Source organism: Manis pentadactyla, chromosome 4, assembly GCF_030020395.1.
Source record: "Manis pentadactyla isolate mManPen7 chromosome 4, mManPen7.hap1, whole genome shotgun sequence".
Lineage (NCBI taxonomy): Eukaryota > Metazoa > Chordata > Mammalia > Pholidota > Manidae > Manis > Manis pentadactyla.
In genome coordinates, this window is record NC_080022.1 from 43,256,907 (window position 1) to 43,282,054 (window position 25,148).

Below are 25,148 nucleotides of genomic sequence, written 5' to 3' on the forward strand. Positions count from 1 at the left end.
GTGGAGAATGTGCCCTTTAAAGGCCTTTGCATTGAAACTTAAAAAAAAAAACAAAAAAAACAAAAATTCAACACTGTGCCTATGAGACTAAACTCCTGGGCTGGATTTAGAGCACCAGACATCCTATGGATGGGTTAATTAGACGAAGTTCTATTTTTACAATAAATATGTATTATTAACAACAGTTACTGTGAATTAAATATACTATGTGTCAAGCTCTTTTTCCATGCTATCTGTTTTGACCACTGTCAACAGGGTCAATGACTCTCAACGACTCTCAACGACTGTCAGTAGGGGAGATAACATGATCCCATTTTCTTAAGATGAAAAACTAAATCTTAAGAACTTCAGTGAATTGTCAAGAGTCACAAAATGAGCAGCTAATTAGGTCTCCCAAGTGACACCGAAAGCCCATTTAAAGCCAGGTCCAGGAAATGGCCTAGGGGTCCAGCTGAGGCTGGCCTGGAGGTCCAGTAGGGGCTGCCAGTCTAGCCCTCACTTCAGGCTGGCTGTGAGGCCCCAGGGCTCTGAAGCTCTGAGTGGGGCCCTCTGCCTCTCGGCCCCAGTCCTTACCCTTCCTTGTCTCGGGTACCTCTGCTCCCATGGCCAGCACTGCCCGTTTATCCACCTACTGCCTCCCTGGCCACACATCTCTCCCCAGCTTGATCAGGAGGGCAGCAGCAGAGGGGCTTTCTGTGGATGGAGCCTGGCTTGGCACTGCTCACAGTTTGCTCCACTCACCACTCTCCCTAGCGCCTCTCCACCTGCCATCTGGAACCAATCTGGGGGCCTGACAGCCAGGAAGGCCTAGAATCCTGATAAATCCTCTCCCTCTCCCTCAGCCATGCTGACCTCATGCTTCTCACGCCCTCACTGCCCATCACGTTAGCCTGGGTCTGCTATAGGAGGCCTGCCAGAGAAGCTCCTCGGGGTTTCCACTAAGAGAGCTGGTCCTTCCTGAGGAGAGACAAGCTTGCAGGAGTTCCCTCTGGTCAGACAACGAAAACTTGATGCCTCCCTCGCCAGCTCCTTCCCCGCCCTCACCCCTCTATTCTGTACTCTTCTATCCTATACCCCCTGAATCTGCCCCATTTTCCCCTGCCTTTTTCCTGTCCTGCTCCAGGTCCTTGCCACACAGCCCCCTGAGGACAAACACGTGGAGGACAATGGAGTGCATGAACTAGGCACGTTGAGGATGTGAGCAGACAGTCGATGGGAGCGAGGGAATGCCAGGCCGCGAGGAGCAGCGGGAGTGGCGATGTGTGGGGCCTGCCCCGACTCTCCCACTGCACACCACTGCAGGCTGCAAATCAGCATCGCCAGTCACCAGCTCTGAGTGCTTGGCCTTTGGCCCCGACATCTGTTCCCAAATGTGCCTCAGGTGTTTGCTGTGCGGCCTGCAGAACCTGGCAGCTGGAGCCCAGGGGGATCCAGGCCTCCTGGGTCTGCCTGGCTGGTCCTTCCTCGCTGTGCTGGAAGCATCTCGAGGACAGAGACCCGCACAGGGCCTGGCATACAGCAGGTGCTCATTATGGCAAGGTGTAGCATTAACAGCAGACTATTTGGTTAGGGGCATGGCTGCAGCCAGGTGGCCAGGGTTCAGATCTGGCCTCTGACGTTTACTGGTTGCGAAACCTTTCCAATAAGTTTCTTAGCCTCTCAAGGCCTCAGTTTCCTCATCTGGAAAAGAAAGAGCACGATAACATGCATTTTATGAGGCTGACAGGAGGATTAGTTAATACATATGTGTCCAGTCCCAAGAATGGTGCTGGCACATATTCAACAAATGTCGGATGTTCCATTATTATGAGAAGGATGAGTAAATAGGTACTCTTCTCATTCACTATGAGCAACAATAATAATGATAAAATTATCATTCATGTTGGGTTTATACAAGTGATCACATCCACAATCACCTTGCTGTCAGAGGGTCTGGGGGGAAACTGAGGCTTAAGGCAAGGAAGATACCACTCACTGTCAGAGCAGCCTGGGCAGGTCTGCTATTACTCCAGTGGCCCTCTGACCCATGATGATACCTAGGTGACGCTGTTCCTATCTGCAGCATGGGCTCACAGGGGATTGACTGAGGTGATATTTATAGTGACCAGCCCAAGCAGGTGCTCAAGAGATGGTTGCTGGGGGCCTGGCCCTTCTCCTTGGGCTGGTATTGGGAGAACAGGCTTCCACCCTGGGTCTGCTGCTGACTTCTCTGCATGACCTTGGGGGTCAGTCCTTCTCCTGCCCAGGCCTGAGTCCTTCCAGGTTACAAATGATGGGGCTGCAGGACCTCTGCTCCAGGCAGCCACTGTGAATCAGTCACAGCCCTATGTCCTGCTGAGACTCAGAATCCAAGCAGTCATTACCAGCTATAGGGAGCTGGCACTTGGGAGGCAAGCCATCATCCCTGGGCCAGGTCATCCCTAGGGGCCCTTCGTGCCCTGCTGTTTTAGCAACTCTGACCCTGTGAGAAGCAGCCCATGGCAGAGGGATGCCTGGCTGGAGGGAGGAGGGAGTGATCCCTCATCCACGGACACATGCTCCTGGGCTGTCCTTGCCCTTGAGGACCTGCCTGAGCACAGAGCCCTGTGAAGGGTGACCAGAGAAGGGCAAACATCTTCTCTTCCTGGGGCTGTTTGGTAAGTCTTTGACATGGTTTTAAATCTGCTACTTTAATGCTGAGGGGAAGGAGTGAAAAATTAGAAAATAAAAACTATTTAAAATGGTCGGAGTTATTCAAGAAATTCTGGAGGGTGGGAGGAGTTTTTCGCTCTGATGCTGTGGTTTCTTCATGGGGTGGGGAGGGTAGAGCCCAAATATGGTCGGCTGCACTCCACAGGCCACACCGCCATTGTCTGGGCTGGATTCCCAAGTCACGCAGCCAGGAATTCCTGCCTGGGCCTGAGACCTGCCCTGTGGCCTGCAGCTGCCAGGAGGGACAGACAGGCTGCCTTGGCTGGACTAGAGGCTCTGTGTCCAGCTGGATGGGCCTGCAGGGCTCTAGGGGCTTGGGAGGCCCCATCTCTGGGCCACTGAGTTTAGTGATAAGCTGGAAGTGACTATGGCCAAGTTGCCCACCCTCTCAGAGCCTTGGTCTTCTCTGAAGCAAGGACTTGTGGTGAGGAGTTCTGGTGGGGAGTCCATGGGACTTGAAGGACCCTGAGTAAGGTCATGAAGAAAGTTCAGGAGCTGCCTGAGTGAAGGGAAGGGTGAGGAGGGTGGCTAGGTGTGCACAGGGGCTCAGAGGCAGGAGAGAGCACATGGTGCTCAGGGGACTGTGTCCAATGTGCCAAGTTTGGGGCAGGATGCCACCGGTAGTGCCTAGGCTCTGCAAGGCCTCCAAGGCCAGGCTGAGAGGCACCTGGGCTTCATCCTGTGGCCAGTGGGGAGCCCTGGAGAACACTATAGGTATGCACACTTAGTAAGATAAGCTGCAGAGGCAATTAAGCCTGGAGGAATGGGTACCCTTCAACAAGTCGTGCCTATGGGGCCCCTGGTGGCTCACAGAGCATCAGTTTTCCTGTGGGGCCAGGTGGCAACAAAAGGGCCTTCCCAGGCTGTGTCTGGCCCTGCCTCCCCGCATGCATACCTGGGAGCAGCTCCTGGCCCAGGGCATGGCCACCCTTCCTGTCGCTGGCAGCCAGCTGTGTGGACCCACGGAGCTGCTGCAGGGCCAGACACTCGGTCAGGACATCGGCCTCAATGTCAGGGCCTGCGTGCAGCTGGGGAGCAAGCAGAGGGAGAGAGGGTGTTAGTGGGAGACCACCCGCCCACTGGAACCATCCTTTAGGGGACAGGGTAGGAAGGACAGTGGCCCCAGGGCAAGACCCTTCACCTCACTGTGCCTCAGTTTCCTCATCTGTAAAGTGGAGCTAACTGTGTACACTGTGAAGGTTGTGTTAGGCCAGGTCAGAGAAGCAGATGCTGAGAGGGAACATGCAAGTATTTGATAGAGGAAGTGCCTGCAGGAGAGAAAGCAGGGAGAGAGCTGGGCAGGCTGGGAGAGCTGTCAGGCCATGTTACCAGTCTGACCCCGAGGGAAGGAGGGAGGAAAAGGAAGTTGGTGGGAGCTTCCTAGACTGAAGGTCCAGGGAGCTGAGGTCTGCTGAAAGTCAGGGGGTCCTGTGTCTCCTAGGAAGGGCTCTTGCCCCAGGATCCCTGTAGGGCCTGCCACACTCAGTCACTGGCTGGGAGCAGCGTGCAGGAGGCATGGCCTCAGCACAAACCCTGAGATGGCTGTCGAGGTGCAGCAGCTGGGGCCTCCTGCAGGCAGCTGGGGGTCTGTGCGGCACATTCTTGCAGCTGCCACAGAGTGAACTGATGTGGTGCGAGTAAAATGCAGTAGGTACCTGCAGTGAGTGTCTTTCCCTCTTCCCACCCCTCCTCCTCTCTTTCTTCCTTCCTGGCACAAGGTGCAGCAGACACAGTCTAGGGCTAGCAACAGAAGACCTGGGTTCAAATCCCACCCCATCTTTTCTTAATTCCTGTGTGACATTGGACAAATAACCTCTTCTCCTCCCTTGCCTGTAACAAGGAAGAGTAACAGCCCTCAGCCCAGGCTGTGGTGAGGGGTAATGAGATGATGGGTACTATGCTGAGTGAAGAGTGGGCTGGCTCCACGAGGCTGAATCCCACATGGTCACATGGCAGTGGGCATGCTGGATTCATGAATGGGCTTGAGGTCATTGGTTATGAGCAAGGCTGGGCTGGTAAATCTTTGGCCAGCAACCTCAGCTGTCCCTAAAGACAGACTTAAGCTCAACACCTCAGAACATCTTTACCTTTCCACATGGGGCCAGATGAGGACAGGGTGGCTTGAGGCCTTGAGGACACTGGATGATGAAGGGGGTATGTACCTGGTTGGGAAGGGCCCCCTTCTACAGAGAAACCCCATAGCCTGACCATCAGAGCCCTGAAGTCTGATTTGTGCAGACCCTCATTTTACCCAGGACAAAGCCAATCCAGAGAAGGCAAGAGCCTTGTCCCATGTCACACAGCAGCTGAGAATCAGCCCCAAGGGTTTTTCCACTCCCCTAGACCAGATAGGCTAGCACCCATGTTTGGGGAAGGCATGCCCAGCCTCCCAACGGGCTCTCAGTTCCCTGACCTAGCAGCTGTTTTCCATGTAAATTAAGTTTCTGGCAAAAGAAGGCCAAGGCATGTTCTTGCAGACCGCAATGTCGATGGGATTAGGAGCAGCAGGAGAGGAGAATTAAGGAAGAAAAGCATTTCTAATTATCTCTAAGACGCAGCAAGGCTGCCAAGGAGCTGTCATAATACAAGGGTCACTTTACCCAGAAAGATACATCATCCCCGATGGCTCTTAATGGATGCTTATTGGTGGGAGGTTTGCAGATCTGCAGCCCCAGGTCCCTGGGGCTCACTGTGAGCCAGGCACGGAGCCTGGGAAAACCAGGGCATGATTCTCGTCCTCAAGCACCAGTACACTTGGGACAGAAGCCTTCCTGGCATGGAGCCTGGGCCATTCCCGGTCCCCCCTCAGGCCCCTCCACCTGATAGCAGCAGTGGAGAGAGTTTCCTTCTTAGGGCTTGGAGACAGATAAGTCAGAGATGGGACCCTGGCTGTGTCACTCCCACACTACACAATTCTGGGCAGATTTGTTAACTCTCTGAACCTTAGTTTACACATCTCTAAACTGGGGGGGAAATGCCCACTTTGTAGGGTTATACTGAGGACTAAATAAGGGTCAGTCTGTGAAGCAGCAGGCTCAGGACTGGGCTAAGGCTCACCCTCCCTTCTCAGGGTGAATACAGACATGGCTTTTTCACGTGAGCTCCTGGTGCACGCTCAGACCATATCCCTTCTCAGCTCTAACGCTTGCAGTGGCTCCCTGCTGCCTGCAGGATGAAGATCAGTCCTGAGCCTGGCGGTCCCTCCCCACTCCTTTTCCCACTGAGACCCACTTGCTGCCAGCGCCTCATCTCGTATGCCTCAGCCTGTGGAACTCAAAGCAGTGGGCTTTCACCAGCCTCGAGGCCTCCTTCTGCTTTATTCACTGCTGCATCCATACCTTTTAGAACTGTACTTAGAAAACAGTAGGTGCTCCATAAATCTTACTGAACAAATTAATGGACTCTTCCCTCTCTGCTGTACTGATGTCCCTGGATTGGCCCCTGCTCTTTCTCTTCCCCTACAAATGCTCCCTGGTACTTAAGTACCCCCACCCCCGTGTCCCCAGTGGTCCTCGAGATGTGGGTTAAACCCAGCCAGGAGGGCTCTGCCCGAGTTGCTGCTCCGTCTGTCTATGGCTCACACATTCCTTGTCCAAAACACTGCTGTTGTCTTGCCAGTGGGTTTCAGCCCCGGGCAAGTTCACTATGGATTCAATGTGACCAAAGAAATGACAGTAGAATGTTCCTGGGCTAAAAGAGTTATATCCAATTTTATTTCCATGGTGGCAGGTCAATCACTAAAATCTCGTTCACTCAGAGCAAGTCTGCCTGCAGCAAGCCGGTCTCTGCCTCTGGGCCTCTTCCCTTGACGCTACCACCACTCCAGCCTCTGCTCTGCTCTTCTGCAGCCGTGCCACTGTGTTGCCCAGAGCACTGGGAAGGGCTCTTTATATAGGATCAATAACAGTGTATTGCCCACACGTGTGCAGTGAGCTAGCCAACCAGGGCCAGGTGAGAATCCTGGCCACAGGAACCTTCATTTTATCCACAGCTGTCTACGGCAAAACTGCTTCTTTCTCAGAGTCTCTGTCCTGGCAAAGGGGCCCACCATCCATCCTGCCCCTCAAGTCTCAAGTGGCTCCTTCTGCCGCTCCCCTGCCAGCCCAGCGATGGCCGAACCCAGCCCTCCTCCCTCCTGCTCAGCCCCCACCATCTCTCCACGTCCCCAGCAGCGGCCTCCCTGACTCTGACTCCCCTCCAGCCACCCCCAGCCCATTTTTCATGGTGACATGTCCCTTCTCTGCTTAAGGCCCCTCAGTGGCACCCACTATCTTTGGGACACCCCAAGTCCTCGGCAGAGCTTTGGGCCTCCGTGTCCAGCCTGCCCCGCCGGCCTCTCCTTGCCTCCCTGCTCAGTCTCAAGACAGGTGGGGCTTCCAGCTTCAATCCCTTTCTGGGGTACACTCTTTTTACTGTCATTACCCACCCAAGGCTTATTCCTTCAAGACTTAATGACGGCATGCATCAGCTTCTGTTCTGATTTACTCTGGGCTTAGTACTGTTCTAAACCACTAACATGTATTTACTTATTTAATCTGCACGACTACCTTTACAGCAAGCCCTCTATTGCCCCCATCTGACAGCTGAAACACAGGTGCAGAGAAACGTGCCCAAGGCCGCAGGGCCGGCAGTGTTGGGCCTGGTGGGCTGGCTCCAGAGCTGACACACCTGAGCTCTACTGCCCCTGGAGTCATTTCTTCCATCAACCCTCCTGTTCCCACTCTGATGGGCTAGGGCCCCTTTCTCTGTGCCCCTAATTACTCTCTGCACACCTCTATTGCAGTACTTATTATATGATGCTGAATTATCTCTTTATGCCTGTCTCTCACCCACCAGGTCCCCACTGAAGGAGGAGACCATGGTTCCCATTTTTGCATCCTTGTTGCCTACACAGAACCTGACAACAAATGTTTACTGAGCAAGGCATGGTGAGTGAGCAGATGGATGGAGGTGCGGCTGCAGGATGGTCTGCAGGTATGTGAACATCCCACTGGCTTGGTGGGGGGACAGAAGACACTTAGGGGTGGGCTGGAGGCAGGTGGCAGATGACAGACAGTGGCACCCTTGGGCGTCTGGAAGCGTGCAGGTGCCTGGCCTGATGCTGGACGGGTGGCTGGGAGGTTGGGCCCAGAATGGAGAGCGTCTTACCTTCTTACGCACCTGCTGCTCTTTGGCTGAATGGGCCTTCACGTGCTTGCGGAGGGAGCTGGGATCCGTGTAGCGCTTGGAGCAGCCAGGGATCTGACAGGCATATGGTTTCTGTAACATAGGAGGGGCAGAGGTGGGTGAGTGAGGGGCCACCTGCCAGGCCTGAGGTCCCACCACGTGACCTGCAATGGGGAGGACAGCTGGGCTGGGGGCAGGCTGCAGGCTCACGCCCTGTCCCCCTTCAGTGTCCCTGGCCAGGAGGAGTCTGACCTGGCCAGGCCTTCCCAAGGCTGCGGGGAGGGTGCCTGGCCTGATACTGACGAAGGCGATTTGTGTCTCTACCCTCATACTTGGGACCTCAGGTAAGTCACCGCTTGTTTCTGAGTCTTACTTTTATCCTCTGCAAAATGGGAACAACTGAGTCCCGAGGATTGTTCCAGCTCTGACACTTGCTCTGAGAAAAGCACAGCCTTGTAATCCACCACTGCAGGGAAGCAGTGAGTGGACAAGGAGTGAAGTGAGGTGGCTGCCTTGGAGAGGAGGGGGTGAGGGGAAGACGGGGACAGCATGGGGCAAGCAGGGCACAGATATGGGGTCACATGGGAATACAGGAGGGCCCAGGCTGGGAGAGACTGACCACACCTTGCAGCAGGTCCAGTGTCGCCAGACTGTTCTCTGTGCACAAGAAACCCAGGTCCTTGTCCCAACAATCATGGGGAGCCAGAGGAAGCTGGATCTCAGACATAGGCCTGGGGAGGCTGGGGATCTGAGTCTTTGGTATCCCTTTTCCTGGGGGCCCCATTGCTCATCTAGAACAGATCCATGCCCACCCACCCTGGGTCCTGACCGACTCCACCCTGGTCTCTGCACCTCCGATCTCCCCTCACACCACAGTCAGAGGGCCTTCCTAACAGAGTTGGCCATGCTCTCACCTTCTAAAACCCCTCCCTGGCTCCCTGGTGCCCTCAGATACAGCCCATCTCCAGGCATGGAAGGCCCTCCGGGACTGGGGCCCTGCTTACGTCCTCACCGCTCCTCCCGCCCCTGCCCCTGCCCTTGCACACTCGTCTGCCCAGCCCTCATCACCTCCTCCCCAAGCCCTCCTTGAATCTTCCCTCCTCTAGATCCTCAGCTCCCCGCTGGTAGCACCGTCTGCCTGTGCCGCCGGCTCGGCCCAGTGTCCTTCTTTCTCCACGGGGTGGTGAGTTTTCCTCAGGGGAGGGTCCCTTCTGATTCATCTCAGGCCCCAGGGACTAACCCAGGGCATGTGTTCATGGCTGTAACTGAATTCTGAACTCTCCCATAGGGGCCACCACAGACCCTGCTTGGGGGCTCCAGCTCTACTGGGGCCCAAAATCCCTCCAGCTCCCCTGATGGAACACATCCGGTGGTTCTGATTTCTCAGAGACCTCGGGCCTCCTGTGACTGCAGCAGATGGGAGGACGTTTGGAGGAGACAACACCTCGGATTAAGTACCAGGGGAGAGCTGTGTCCCTGTCAGACACACCCACATGCAATTGCCCCAGACCTCACTGACTCTGCCTCAGCTGGACCGAGGTGAGGCCTCTGATCTCAGACCCAGGGACCTTGTGGGGAGGAGGAAGCAGAAAGAGAGAACCATACCTTGTTGCTGCCATGGAGAGTTGCCAGGTTAAAGAAATGGAGGAGAGCAAAAAGAGAGAGAGAGCAGTGAGAGGCTTGCCCGGAGGAAAGGACAGCACCGGGCACGAGGGCAGGCAGCCCATCTCAGACCTGTCCCCACCCAAGTGCACAGAGACGCAGATCACACCAGGCCTGTCTCATGGGCCTGACGCCCACCCCAACACACTCACAGACACACGCACACTGACACACACACACGCATGCACACACAGCCCCTCTCTTCCGGGCCTGACCCCCACCCCAGCACGTGCACAGACACACATATGCATGCCCACACACATTTTCTCTCGTATTTGGGCTGTGCCCTGCCCTGCCCCAGGCCCTGTCCCTTGGGGACACTGATACAAATTAACATGCTTTTGTCAAAAAGCAAACAAACAGAGCTCCGTGTGTGCAGGCGCACTTGCCTGGAAAGAGGGCACAAGGCCCATCTCCGTGTTTGTTTTTCCAGGGCTTGACGTGTGCAGAACATTCCTCCAGCCCAGCTCCCCCGTGAGCCCTCAGGAAGCCCTGTGGCCACCCCAAGCAGCATTCAAGCCCCCGGCCTGGAGTCACTGCCTAGGCTCCAAAGCCTCCATACCAAGGACACTCAGTTGTGCTGTGAGGACAGAGCACCATGGCTCACAATGCCCTCCAAATTTGCGCTCAGAACAGCTGTGCACCTACTGAGTGCTTGCCCCTGCAGGGACTGTGCTGAGTACCACTGTCTCTGTTCTGTCTCACATCCACGCTGTGAGAGGCATCCCTACTTTGCAGATGAGGACACTGAGGCTGGTGCTCTGCCGAAGACCTTGCAGTAAGGGTATGTCCATGACACTCTGCTAGAGTGCTCCCTCTCTTGCAGCCCCAAATGGTCCAGTAAAGCAGGCAAAGGAGAGATTATTACCCCCATCTTGCTGATGGGGAAACCGAGGCCAGAGCAGGACAGTGGCTTTATTCAGGGAGTCCGTGGCAGTCAGGACTTGAACCCCACACTGAGTGCCTGGGACCTGGCAGGATTTGGTCAGCATTCAGTCAGCAAGTCACCGGATGGGAAAGGAGGGAATCACATTAGCTGTGCAGACCATGTGTCAGGCCTATACACCTGCGGCCTCACTTGATAGCCCGATCTTTCTCTCAAGGTAGGTGTTTGAGGAAACTGAGGCCCACAGAGGATAGGTGGAGCTCTTCAGACCTCTGGGGCTGGTTCTTTCTGGTCTGTTCTACCACTTTCCTGCCCATGGAGAGAATCCCACATTCTCTGGTGCCAGAGGGGGGCTGGGGATGTGACTGGGTCCCCTCTGGAAACAAGGCCCTAGCCTGCATAGGGCTGACCTGATGGGCCTCTGAGCAAGGGGTGAGCCGCCTGCAGTGTTCACATGGGGATGGGAGAAGTCAGGGCTGGGCTGGGCAGCTGCACCTCCTGGGCTTCACGAGACCTTCTGGGGAGATGAGGCCTGAGATGACCCTGCAGGCTCACCCTGGGCCTGCCCTGCCCTAGCCCTTGGAGCTCTGGTCACACACCCAGTGGGGGCCAGAGGCCTGTTGTTTTGGGGCTGGGTCCAGGAAATATAGTGAGGAGGGAGGGAGGGAGGGGCTAAGTCAGGGTAGGTGACCCTGAGAGACCTGGAGGAACATTGCCCGGCCTGGGGTGGGGGGCAGTGTGCAGAGAGGCCTGGTGCTGTGGTGCTGCCTCACGGCCTCTGGCAGATATACCCACGGTCTGTACCCTGGGGCACAGACGGCTCCTCTCAGGGCCTGCACCGGTTGCCAAGGGCCCCAAAGGCTGGGCGTGTGAGCAGGTAATGAGGGCAGGGCATTGGTTAGAGCGCCTCCTCACTCATGTCCCCAAGGCAGCCTGTGACAGTGATGTGAAGCCTGAGGGGATGGGTGGGGGAGGGCTTGGGTTCAGATTCATGCAGGGGCCAGAGCTCTGCCTACCCTTATCTCAGCTCCACCTCTCCAGGGTGGCCAACACACCTGCTTCTCTGGCCTTGGAATCAGACAGACCTGGGTTTGCATCCCGGCTCTGCCACTTACCAGCTGTGACTTAACTCCTCTGAGTCTGTCTGCAAAACAGAGATAATGGTCCCTACCTTGCAGTTGTCACCAAAATCAAACTGAAGGAGAGTGTTTCCCTTGTTTGTGCCAGACAATATGATAAAGTCCAAGCATTCTCTCTTGTGCACAGAGACCTCAGCAATTAACATCACCTCCTACACTCTGATCCTGACCCAGACAGGGGGTCAATAACCCATTTGAAGATGGGGAAAGAGGAAAGAGGCTCCCTAGGAAGTTCAGTGCCTGCTCAGCCAGAAGGGGGCCTCATAGGGCCTGTGGGAGGCAGTGCATGCGGCCTGGGAGGACCACAGGCCCCACGTGCAGCAGGAAACAGGTATGCAGCCAGGGTCCATGCCTGGGCCCCCAGCATACATCTTTGTTCTTTGTGCAAATATTTGGGGAACTCTTCTGGTGGGTGGTGGGGGGCAGGCTGGGAGACCTGAGTAGCTGTCCAGCCCAGCCTGTGCAGTACAGATACATAGATGAGGAAACAGAGTCCGAAGAGGGGCGGCTGACCCCTGCAGGGTAAGTTGGAGGCCATGACACAGCCAAAGTCAGAGCTGGAGACACTCTGGTTCAAACCCTTTATTTTATACCTGGGAAAACCAGACCCAGGTCTGATTCCAAGGCCAGAGAAGCAGGTGTGTTGGCCACCCTGGAGAGGTGGAGCTGAGATAAGGGTAGGCAGAGCTCTGGCCCCTGCAAGAATCTGAACCCAAGCCCTCCCCGACCCATCCCCTCAGGCTTCACATCACTGTCACAGGCTGCCTTGGGGACATGAGTGAGGAGGCGCTCTAACCAATGCCCTGCCCTCATTACCTGCTCACACGCCCAGCCTTTGGGGCCCTTGGCAACCGGTGCAGGCCCTGAGAGGAGCCATCTGTGCCCAGCACCGTGGGTACGTCTGCCAGAGGCCGTGAGGCAGCACCACAGTACCAGGCCTCTCCACACACTGCCCCCCACCCCAGGCCAGGCAATGTTCCTCCAAGCCTCTCGGAGTCACCTACCCTGACTTAGCCGCTCCCTCCCTCCCTCCCTCCCTTGCTCCTCACTATATTTCCTGGACCCAGCCCCAAAGCAACAGGCCTCTGGCCCCCACTGGGTGTGTGACCAGAGCTCCAAGGGCTAGGGCAGGGCAGGCTCAGGGTGAGCCTGCTGGGTCATCTCAGGCCCTCAGATGGACACCCAGGCCTCTGGCTGCAGGGCATTCTTCCAGGAGCCTGGAGTCTCACCCTGCTCACCTCAGCCCCTCACCCACTATGCCCGGGGGATAAAGATTGGCTCCCGAGAGCCTCTGGCCTGTCTCCAGGGAGGGAATGGGATGGGAGGAATAGGGAGGGCCTGCTCCGGGGATGGCTGACAGGCCTGGGGAGGGGACTCAGGATGGTGAGCCCACTCACTCCATGGGGCTATGCAAGGATGCTGGTACCCGGGCCAGTACCCATGGGCTAAGGCAGTGGTTCCCACCTGGCGGACAGTTTACGACCTCTTCCTCAGCACATTAAGCATTGTTGGGAGACATTTTGGGTTGTCACAACTGGGAGCTGGGAAATCACTATCTACTGTCTAGTGGATGTAGGCCAGCAATACCCTAAATATCCTATAGTGATAAGACTGCTCTCTCCCCACAAACAATCACCCTGCCCCAAATGTCAATAGGACTCAAGGACAAAGGTGGGGTTTCTGCATGGACCTCAGCTGTACTGTGTATTGGACAAGAGGGGGTAGTGCACAGAGCCCCCACTCCTTCCCGCCTTGGCCTCTGCCCCCAGCCTACCGTGTCAAGGTGGGTGCGCTGGTGCTTGGCACGGTCGCTGGAGTTGCTGAAGGCCTTCTGACAGCCTGGGTGCTGGCACAGGTACGGTTTCTCACCCGTGTGGCTCCGCAGGTGGATCTTGAGGTTCTCCAACCGTGAGAAGGCCTTGCTGCAGCCTTCAAACTGCAGAAGAGGCTGGTGAGGGGTGCTCTGCAGCCCCTGGATGGCCCACCACCCAGCCTGGAAATGGCCCCTAGCATCCTCTGGCCTCAGGACCTGCCTGAGGCCTCCAGATGCCCCAGTTCACCTCCCCATGAAGTGCTCAGGACCCAGACTCTATCTGAAAACCTTGGTGGATCAAGAAAAAATACACCCCTGACTTAAAAATGGCTGCACGGGCTAGAGAAAAATGTGGTCTTTCCATCTCTGGGTCTGGAAGGATCCCCAGTGGCATCTGATGGCAGCACAGCCCTGAATGGACAGACAGCTGGTGCACGGCGTCGTGCAGACAGCCCTGGATTTAGAACCCAAGGCCTGGGTTTGAGTCCAGCTCTGTCCCAGAGGCTTTGGGCATTAACCCTTAGCCTCTCTGTGACTTATTTCCTTGCCTACCAACTTGAGACTGTGTGGCCACCACTCAGGGCTGATATGGGCCCCAAGGAGTAGGACACTGCCGAAGGGCTTTGTCCATCTGGAGCACAGCATCAATACTGACCACTGTCTGAATGATGACCGCATTTGTGGCCCAGAGATTTATCATTATAAACTCTTTATCATTTGGCCCTTTGTCCAGTGCCCCCTATGTACCAGGCCCCATGCTGGGCAATGGTCATGCAGTGGGTGCACCTCAGATGTATGATGCCCCTGGTCAGGGGTGGGACTGGACACAGCGCAACAGATGCAGTGCCCTCCTTCTGCAGCCCCCAGCCTGTGCCAAGCCCCCGCCTCTCTCCCCAATCTTCTCACTGCTAATTCCTCTCTCCCTACTCTCACAGCTTACAGGAAGTTGGATGTAGAAATGGGATACCGTCACTCTCTGCCTAAAGCCCTGTGGGCCTGGCATTCAAGCCCCTGGGCCCTCCCCACCTTCCTGGCCCTCTGGACTCCCACCCCATACTGCCTCCCAGCAGGAATCTGCCAGGCAGTTTCAAGCCTTCGTTCCCACAAGTCACTCAGCAAGGAATGGCCCCTCCATTGTAACAATCCATTCCCCACCTCAGCCTCCCAGGTCCAGCTTGAATGCTGGCTGGTGGCACGTTCCCTGGTCCCCTAATGTGACTGGCTGCTCCTTCCTGCTTTCCCCCGCTGTCTGGCTGGTGAGCCAGGCCAGTGTTCCTGCAGTACCCACTGAGGTGGGGGCAGAGGAGCTGACACAGACCTGCTCTGTCTGCCCAGGGCTGGTGCTGCACATTTCACCACACAGCCCATGAGGTGTGTGGCCTCAAGTTCCCCATCTTGGAGGCAGAGGCTTTGTGGGATCACAGGGCTGTGACATAGCAAAGACAGGATGCAGGTCACACCTGACACCAAAGCCCAGCTATGTCTACTGCCTTCTGGGGACAAGTGGGCTGGGGGAAGCAGACCCTTAGGGAGGAAGAGACCAGAGGAGGCTGGCTCCCTCTCCTAAGTCACTGGTTTCATCCCCTAAGCCAGGACAGATGCAAGGACAGGGATCCAGAGACAATGACGAGGGTGGGGCGAGTTCCCTCCATGAATGCCTGTCTCCTGAAGGCCGGGCCACAACTGCAGGCTGAGCTCTGCTGGGGCTGCTCCAAGGCAGGCTGCCTGCAGCTGGGCTTTAGAGGCTATTCTGCTCCTAATTCCAGATGTTGTGCCTTTTCCATGCATCAAAACCAGAAGGAAATCCTGTTTGGGGAGTAAATAGGCCACAAGCACCCCTGTGCTCTCCTGCAATGCCTCCGTGCCAAGTTCTCCCTGAAGTGAGGTGGCGATGCTGGAGCTGGAAGACGGACTGCCTCTCTGCACGCGGCCAGAGCCTTGGTCCTCTCTGGCTCGTGTGGGGAGGGCAGACATCTGAGGCAGAGGCACAGTAACTCTTCACGTGCTGCGTGATTTTCCTGACTTTGTCCCACAAGGTCCCTGCCCCTCTGGCCAGCCCTCCACCTCAGCACAGTTCCTCCCACCCCTATGTTTTTGTTCAGGCTGTTGCCCCACCCGGGATGCCTTCCCTTCCAACCCACTGATCAGTTATTTATACATTTTTCAGAAGTTCAGGATCTCCAGCGTGGTGTTCGTGGTCTTCCCGAGGCCTCTCCCATCTGCATATACCCCATGCCTCATGCTGTAGCTGCAGGGGAGTGATCAGCTCCGAATTTGTCAGGAACTCTCATGCCCCTCAGCCTTTGCTTGAGCTGTTCTCTTGGTCTGGAATGCCCTTCCCTCCTTTGCTCACTGGGCAGACAACTCATGGTGTTCAAGCACTACCTCCTCTGAGAAACCTTCTCCAATCTTCCTGGCCCTTCCTTGGTCACACCCTGAGCTTGTGGGTTAGAAGGTCTTTGCTGCACACTGGCAGCCTTCTCTCCATGCCTCCAGGTTGAGGGTTTGGGAGTTCCTGAGGGCAGGGCTGGAATTTCATTCATAGGGCAAAGGGTGGTTAGAAATGTGACCCAATAGGGGTTCCCAGGCTTGGGGGTACATGTGCCCCTGTGAATGTACCCTCTTCCCTCCAGCATTCATCAAGGTACCCCAATGGTCCTATGTCCATGCCACACTCTTGTACTTCTGTCCAGCCTTGTCCTGGCCCTTCCCTGCACCCCTAGAACTTCCCAGAGCTGATTCACAGGCTGGAATACAAGAAGCAGCTGGCCAGGGCACTGTGATGGGGGGTCCGTCCCTCCAGGTAGCAAGCAGAGGTAGCAGCAGGTGGAGAAGGGGTGCTACCCTCTGAGGACTGGTCTGGGATGAGGATGCAGCAGGTATGGCTGGTATCACTGCCAGCACCCCAGACATGCCAGGGGCCTTGAGGGCATGTGGGTTCTGCTTGCAGCTGCTGTCTAGGTCCCCTTGGTCCTCTGCATTCAACAACCACACAGATGGGCTAACAGGCAGAGAGGGGATGGCGGGAAGGTGCATGGCTTCAGCACGTATGTGTGCACGCTCTGCTGGCCCTGATGCTGTCACTGGTGTTATCTTGCATCCTCTCTACAGCCCGCGGGGCAAATATTCCTCTCCCACTGCCAGAAGCCGAGGCTTGTGGGGAACCAGCACCACACTTAGCAACACAGGCTCTGGCATGGGTCACCGGCCTTGTGTCTCGGCTCCTCCACTCCCTGAGCGATCCGAGGCAAGTCCCTTCAATCTTTGGGTCTCTGTTTTCTCATCTATAAAACTGGATGAGTTCTACCAACCATGGAGAGGGGCTAAGGATTAATGACATAATGCATGGTGAGTACTCATCTCGGCACCAGGTGCCTGCCAGTATGTCACTGTAGCTATCATTTAAGGTCACAGTACAGGTAAGTCCTGGAGTCGCATTCTGCCTGGGTGGCAACTCCCAGGTCTGTTGCCCCTCTGCAGAGTTGGAAGGGGGTATGCATGTGTGCACGACATCCCCCTGGGCATGGTGGGCTCTCATGGCCTGCCGCCCATCCTGTTTCCACTTCTCACTCCTTAAACCCTCGCCTTACTCCCCATCCTCCTCCTCCAGCCTGATATCTGGACTAACCTCATCACACCTTGATACTCAAGTCCTTGGCTCAGGTGTATTGGGAAGGTGTGGGTCTGGGCATGGGGCTTGGAGCAGGATGGCACTGGGGAACATGCTGGATGAGCAGGCACCCTAGACAGGTCTGCTCCCTCCATCTGTACCCTGGGGAGCCAGGACCTGTCAGCAGTCACACAGATGGAAGGGCCTAGGCTGACCTCCTAAAGCTGACCACCTAAAGCCCCTCCCTGCTGCTTCCCCAGACAGCCCCCGAGGCCCCTCCCGCTCTAATGCATTCAGTCTATTTCTAAACTGCAAATCTAACTAGGTCAGGCCCACTCAGGACCCTCCAGGGTTCATCGCGCCTTCTGACATCTGATCAAGCCCCTCTGCCTGGCATTCAAGGCCCTCCACAGTCTGATATGATAGAGCCTGTAGTGGAGGGTCCAGAGGTGGAAAGCAGACAGTCCTGTGATCTTGACAAGTCAGTGCCCTTTCTATGCCTCAGTTTCTTTCTCTTAAAATGAAGATGATAGCAGCCAGTTCACAGTTGTGAGGGTGGGCAATGTGCACATTCGGGTGGTACACAGGCCATGCTCCTTAAATGTTATCATTATTACTGTGGTGGTCTTGACCCTTAGAGAAGACACCAATGGAGGTCAGGTTCACTGACCCCAAAAGTAAAGAAAAGGTTGCCCTGATCAATAGCTTTGCCATTGGGCTGGCCCTAAAACCCTTTCCATGCTAAGCCCATGGGGTGCCCTTTGGGTGCTGGGAGTCGCCTCAAGAGAGAGTGAGGCAGCCTGCTGGGGTGGGAATGGCCTGAGAGGGCCTCCTGCACTGGCTGCGTGGGGGCTGCAAGGGCTGCAGGGAGGGAGGCCCCAGCACTGTGGGGCTGTGGGTATGGATGCTGCCTGCATAGAAACGTGGGTCTTGGAGCAGAAATGGAGCCAAGAGGCACATACTTGGCTTTGAGCTTTCGTTTCTCTGATGGGGGTGAAGGATGGACCCTAAAGGGTGTAATGATGCTTCTGTGGGGTCTGCACCCAGCAGGTACACACTGGGGTGGGCCCTCCTGATTTTTGTCTCCTTACACCCCAGTCCCCTGAGGTTCCAGGGCAGGTTTTGCCCTGGACAGGTCCCTTCCTCCTGGTGTCAATGTCCAGGTGTACAGCCCTGCAGAGCAGACCTCCTGGGACACCGCATGCCCGACCTCCATATGGAAGTGGGCAAGGAGGGAAAATTGCTGCCACTGTGCTAAGGGCACCGAGCCCGGGCTAAGCTGTAGTCAGAACTGCCAACTCTTTGAGGAAGAACTGACCCATCAATCTTCAACACATGGTACAATGTCAGACAAACCCTATAGCTCTGAAAGTGTGCACTGTGTACCCCCATCCATCCCCTCTGCCCCACACTGTGCACCCCATCCATCCCCCCTCCCCTACACTGTGTACCCCATCCATCCCCCCATGCCCCACACTGTGTACCCCATCCATCCCCCCATGCCCCACACTGTGTACCCCATCCCCCATCCCACCGCTGCTCATCGGTGCCCCATCACCCGCCATGCACCTGCCCCCCACCCACCCACTCACTTCTTGGATTCCCTCATTCATCCTCTCATTTTTCTGCACATTGATTCACATCTTGCCTCACTCAGCTGCCCCTGTGTGCCTAGCAAGTGTGCTGGGAGCTAGGACTTTAGGGCAACAAAGACCCCAAAAGGCCCTAACTGCAAACAAAAGAGAATGAATTGAGCCCTGAGAAAGGGCTGATCTCAGGGGGCTTCCAGCCCAGGAAGGCCAGGGGTTCGCTAAAGCCTTCTGGGAGGAGCCGGGGCTCAACATCCAGGTGGGGCAGGGACACACAGCGGGGGAGGGCACAGCGAGACTGGGAGGGGCGGTGCATGTTTTAGAGACATCTAAGGGCCTGCTGAGCCAGCATGAAGGGGAGCGGGGAAAGGAGAGGCAGAAGCAGAAACAGAGGGTGGAGGGCTCCCTCCACTCACACCTACAGGGTGTGATTCATTCTGAAGCAGGTGAATATGGGGATTTTTTTGATCCCAAAAGACTCCACAGGAACTTCCCTGTGCAATCATTGCTGTGGCCCAGCAAATGGGGCATCATGAGTCATTCACCTGGGGGGCTCCGGTGCCACTTCTGCTGGCTGGACTCCCTGGCTTGACCTCCCACCTTCCACCTGGATGCTGAAGCCAGGAAATGCTTCCCTCCTCCCTGGCCTCTCCATCCACCCAGCCACCAAGCCAGGGAGATGCCAGCTTGTAAGCATCTTTCACAGCTGCCTCCTTTTCTTTGCTGCTCCCTGCCCTGGGCCATCCTGCCAGCATGGCTCACCCAGGTGACTGCACCAGCCCCTGTCCTGCCTCCGGCCCGTCTCTTCCCAGCTCCTTCCCACACGGTAATGTAGAATGAAGAGTCAAGCCTACGTATCTGTCCAAGTCCCTCCCCGATTAATCCCTGCATAGCTCCCCAGTGCCTTGGCAAGTACAAATCGTCACCCCAGCCTCTGGCTGGTATGATCTAGCCCTTGATTATGGTATGGTGGTGCTGCTCCCTCCAACTGCCCCCCCCACCACACCATTGAGTTTTAGCGTCAGAGTGGCCTGGGTGCTGTAAACCACACTTCTCAACTGGATGATGTTGGGCAAGTTCATCTACTTGTCAGAGCCCAGATTCCTCATCTGTAGATGGGGGCATCTCTTGGGCACCCCCGGGCACATGGTGGGTGAGTGCTCTCTGGGAACACTCATGTGTCCTGTGGCCTAGGGCCCTGATGCCATGTGGGTCCACCTGGACAATTACCCAGACACCTCTTATTCAGGGTGAATTTGAAACCCACTGGTTCAAATAACCAAACACACAGCAGGTTTATCTGGCTAGAAACTAAAGGCTCACATGCTGTGGGCAACAGAGAGGGTGGCTACTGGGGGTGGGGGGTATAGAGAGAGAGTAGAAGGCATGGAAGGGACATCAAACAGTCTAGAAAAATGTAAGAATGGTGTCAGAGTTTTCTTATTTACCTTAAAATGCATGAATTGCATGAACATTAAAACATCGGGCCCCAACACCTAAGACAAAACCGGGATGAATTCACAATGATGTAAGTGACTGGGTGACATCCCCTCAGACACCTACCAAGGGCTGGGTGCTGTGTATTTAATGTGGCATCTCATTTAATCATGACAACATGCTCTGCCGGTGAGGTTCCTCCCTAGCAGAACTCTGCAGATAGGGAAACTGAGGCTCAGAAAGGGGACATCACTGACTCCAGGTCACACAGCCAGTAAGTCGCACAGCTGGGATCCAATCTTGAGTCTGGCTGATGTGTAAGTCTGTCTATATATGTCCCTAACCCCTCTGGCCACTGCCTCGGGAACCCCTCATAAAGCCCCCAAAATGGGGCTGGCACTCAGCAGCTATTGCTATGATTTCCAGCTAGGCCCTCATCCTAGGTTCCATTCCCCGGTGGAGGCCAGGCCTGGCCCTGGGTGCAGAGCTGGTGCTGAGAAAGCAGGCTGCCTGCCTTCCTCTGGTGCCCTCCAAGACAGGAGACGCCAGCACACGAGGACAAGTGAGGCTCATGGTGACAAAGAGCGAGTCCCCCGCCCCCACCCCGGCTGACGCACACAGTGCACGCTCTTGAAAGGCCCAGTTCCCACACGCGGGGTGTGTTCCAAAAAAAGATTGAAATAATGGGGGAAAATACCCGGGGAACCGTGAAGCCTACACCATCTGGAGTTTTATAGTAACAGGCAGGGGAAAATCAGAACCTAATTGAAAAAAGTCCACTACAATCCATTACCGCTGTGTGTGATGTGCAGGACCGAGGGCAGGAGACGAAAGCCAGAGGGGAGCCATCCCAGGCGCTGGGGAGGGGGCACCGTCTTCCCCTCCAGGCCAGGCCCGAGGACCCTTCAAGTGCTGGCTGGGGAGAGGGAAGGCACTGAGGCACCCGTCAGAATCTGCAGGGCTGGGCTCACCCCATTCAGCAGGCTGCCCTCTCTGAGCCTCTCCCATATTGGAGAATGGCTGAGCAAGATCCTTCAGGGAAGCTGCAGCATGGAGCCAGACACTGCTGGTGTTGGGTGCCACTGTTCTCTCCCTCTGGCCCTGGGGAAGGATGAAGGACCCTGTTTCACTTGTGAGCTGTGGGACACAGTGCCATAAGCCATAGGTGATGAGGTCACACAGACGGAGGCTTGTGCCGGAGCTGCACCACTGACGGCCACACACTTGGGCAAGACACTTCCCATCTCTGTCCTCATTTTTCACCTTTCTAAAATGGGGCCACTGCAAATGTCTGCTAGAAGAAAAAGGATATGCCCAGCATATGGGTTGGCACACAGTGGGTGCCTGATGAATGTCAAGTTTCTTCCCTGGGGCCATCATGGCCCAAATGGGAGGGAGGGCCCAGTTTCTCATGATCTGGTTAAGAATCTGGACAGAAAGGGCAGAGAGGGGATTTGGGGGAACAGAGAAGGGTGGGGGCAGAGGAGGAAATGCCTCCAGTTTTGGCATTTGCCAGTGACTTGCTTCTAAACAAACACATTTCTGGTTTAAGGGTAAAATATATTGGGTTACAACAGTCTGGCAGGCCATTCAGGGATCAACTCTCATATTTGTACAAACTTTTAACTTACTCTACAACAACTTGGATGGGAGAACCATGTGGTGCTGGATCCTTCTCCAAGATGTCAAATAATTCTGTGTTTGGCCAGCTTGAAAGGCCAGCGAGCCGGGAGCTGAGGTCCACTCCTCACACCCACATCCTGGGTGTGGGGTTGAGGAGCTCGGGCCCAGACGTTATTGTCCTATGAGCCCCCATGGGATTCCCATAGGTTGGTGTCCTGAGCCTCATGCTTCTCTGGTCCTTGAGGGGTTGGGGCAAGAAGGGAAGGGACAGCTGGGGAGAGAGCCCTGGGGGGTTAAGGCTGGAGGTCCCAGCCTGTGCCCTGTGAGGCCCTTGAGGGTCTAGCTTTGGGCACACAGAGCTGTCTAAGTAAATGAATAAATGGACAGATGTGTGCATGAGGGAGGCTATGACCATGACAGCAGCTATCACATTCACTATGTACCCGGGACTGGACCAGACTCTTCCTGAACACAATCTCCTTAGTCCCAGGAAGCCAGTACAACAACCCCCTTATTCCAGAGGCAGAAACTGAAGCCCAGGGAGTTTGTGTGTCAGAGCCCCAGGGCTCCTGAGGGGTGCAGCCTGGGTTTGCCTCCAGGGCCTGAGTGCTCTGCCCTGGGCCACACTAGCGTCTCAGGCAGCCACAGCCAAAGGGGTGCCAGGAGATCCTAGGACAATGGTCTCTTCATGTCTGCTCGGCTCTCTGGGCCTTCACAAAGCTCTAGAGAGGCTGGCAGGCTGAGAGGGGGTCGGGGCACACAAAAGGCAAGCAAAGGGCAAATGGGCTGGGGGCCACAGACCTCCCTCCAAGAGCCAGCCAGGTGTGCCTGCCCATGGGAGGAGGCTTCTAAGGTGGGGTCCGGCCTGCAGTCCCCTGGGTCCTTCCTCGCTAGGACTACACTGAAGGCTGAACCCTTCTTCAGCACCATGTCCATGGCTGGGCAAGAAACCAGCTCCTGTTTCCAGCTGGGGAGGGTCAAGAGGGCTAGGCCATCCCTCTTGAAGTGTGTGGAGCCCCCAAAGGGGGGCTCAGCCTGCTCCCTAAGTAGATAGGTGGGGTTCAGGGGAGCTCCCAGTACAGAGCAGTGGCTAGACATCACTTGAGATGTGGAGAGAGGCTGGCTAGAGGCCAGTGCCCAGTAGAAAGCAGACTGCACACAGAATGGCTGACATGCACACCAAGCCACCAGCCACTGACCTGGAAATACAGATGCACATGCTCTGACACCTCGCCTCCCAACCAAGTCACTTGTCAAAGATACAGCCTCAGGACATCAAGACTCAGCACTAACTCAAACACACACACATCCCTCATGTCACAGAGACCCATGGGCCAGCACACATGCACACATATACACCCAGGCCCCAGACCCCACCACAGCCCAAAATAAACAAACTCCCCGGAGCCCGGACACACTGACACACAGCCCTGTATACAGCATGGCTCATCCAGTGCGTGACAGCCTCCAGGAGGTCTGTGTGTGCACGGGGAGAAGAGCCTTCCCCAGGGATCGCATCCAGAAAAGGCTTCCAGGAGGTCAGGGAGGGACATGCCCTCACTGCAACATCAACACAGCCGATACACCTTTTTCCATGGCTCTAGGGGACCCCGGAAGTTGGCTCTGAGGCTTCAGATGGGAGGCACCAGGCCCACTGTACCTCCTAACGTTCCCACGGCAGCTGCACTGACTTGGCTTTGGGGAGGGCACACATGACCTGAGAGAACCCCAAGACAAGTCCAAGAATACTCTTTGGCCCTGTTGACTTCCAGCCCAATGCCTACTCCCCCTCCCCATGTTCCAGCCACATCCATACCTTCCTGCCTCCAGGCCTTTGCCCATGCTGTGTCCTCTGCTCACAGGCACCCTCTATCCTCCTTTCCAGTCCTCCCTGTCCTTCTGGCTTGGCTCAACCCTCAGCTCCACCCCCACTCTGAGAAAGACACTTCCACTTAGGAAGACAAGGCCTCCCCTAATCCTCCCATTCCTGCCCTTTCTGGAGTGCCTGGGTCCTTGTTCTGCCTAGCTGTTACCCTGGCGCTGAGGCCAGGACTGCCTGACTCTCACAGTTCACCCTCCATGCAGACCCTGCACACTCTCTGGGGCCTTGCCTGGTCCCTGGCATGGCCTCTCAGAGCTCAACCCTGGGAGGAAGGTGGGCACAGGTTGGGGATCCAAACAGCAGCCCACCTCAACTCCACGGCCAACCTCAAAGCAGAGGCACCCAGTCCCATCTGCTGAGGAAACACCTTCCTAGATGGATGCAACCTCCAATCAAAGGATCCGTGGGTAAGGCTGGGGAGCACTGCTTGGGCAGGAGGAGGGAGAGGTATCACGGTGAACACAAGGGTCCTCTCCAGCCGCCAGCCTCAACCCTTCCCCGAGAGCCTCCCCCACCCGCCGCCCCATGGCCTGGGCAGGACTTTCCCAGCTCCCAGCACCATCAGGGGCTCAGGGGCAGTATTCCTCTTCCTGGCCCCTGTGAGCTCAGTGGTCTCACTGACACTCTGGCCTCAGATGCCTGCTATGGAAATCAGGGTGAGGCCTTGGTACTGGGTACAGGACAGGTGCTCAGTAAATGTTAGTTCCCTTTGGGCTTCTCCCCAAATCCTAAAAAACAGGGGAGGGTCCATGATATGGAAAACATCAGAGTCTGAAGACCTGGTTCCAGCTCTGGCTCTGTCACAGGTTGCTGTATGACCTCAGTCACTGGCCTTCCCTGGGGTTAATTACCCCAAGGCTGCCTGCACACCGGGGCTGGCTAGGAGGGTGAAGCAGTGGGGATGAATGTACAGGGTCTCACAGATGGCAGCTACACTAACACCCAGCCCTGTACAACCCAGAGTCCCAGGTCTGAGCAGGACAGACATCTGAGACATCCCACCCATCTCCTGAGTGGAAACCTCACATCAGGTTACCGGGAGTCATTTCAAATGTACAGCATGCAAAGTTCACGTCTAAGTTTGCACGTGGGTGATAGCAACTTGCCCAATGCATACCTGGGGTTCAGATCCCACTAGGATGTCCTGTGAGGCTCTGGGGCTCCACCTTGCGAAGTGGCGACATTCAGAACCAGGCCTATGAGGGGCAGGGGCAAGGCTGGGCAAGACCACTGGTGAATGTAACTGCTGGCAGCAGGGACCATGGAGGTCACGGTGGTGGGGGAAGCCTCCTCAGGGTCAGAAGCCCCACAGGCGAGGAGGTGAGTGACCCACTCCTGGGTGACCGGGAAGTCAAGGGGCTTGCATGTTCATCAGGACTGCTTGGAGGGAGCAAGGGCTCCTGAAGCTACCCTCAGGGGTCTCCAACAGGCCTAAATTGGGTTGGACCTGCCACCTAGGGCCCAGTGACATAAACAGGCTAGGGTTACGTGCCTCGGCATTGTCACCACTCCCCCACCAGCCCCCCAACATAGATCAACTGAGGGGCCCCAACGTGGGCTGGCCATGTGACAGCAACTTAGGCCCCTCCTACCCCTGATCCAACCCGCGTCTGGATTCATGCTTAGTGATGGGGTGGAAGGAACGGGGAC

General features: G+C 56.0%; 1 protein-coding gene across 2 annotated transcripts in view; it reads right to left on the bottom strand.

Annotated features, from left to right (window-relative positions):
* The window catches only part of GLIS1 (GLIS family zinc finger 1), a 243,125-nt gene that overhangs the window by 9,974 nt on the left and 208,003 nt on the right, over positions 1–25,148 (bottom strand). Inside the window, exons 5-7 of one of the 2 annotated variants that reach the window (XM_036911159.2) lie at positions 13,319–13,480; positions 7,852–7,950; positions 3,587–3,719 (exon numbers count right to left, since the gene is read on the bottom strand). In XM_036911159.2, the coding sequence (XP_036767054.2) occupies positions 3,587–3,719; positions 7,852–7,950; positions 13,319–13,480 (394 nt within the window). Of the gene's footprint in view, positions 1–3,586; positions 3,720–7,839; positions 7,951–13,318; positions 13,481–25,148 lie in introns of both variants that reach the window. The other variant, XM_036911157.2, reaches the window with a different exon arrangement.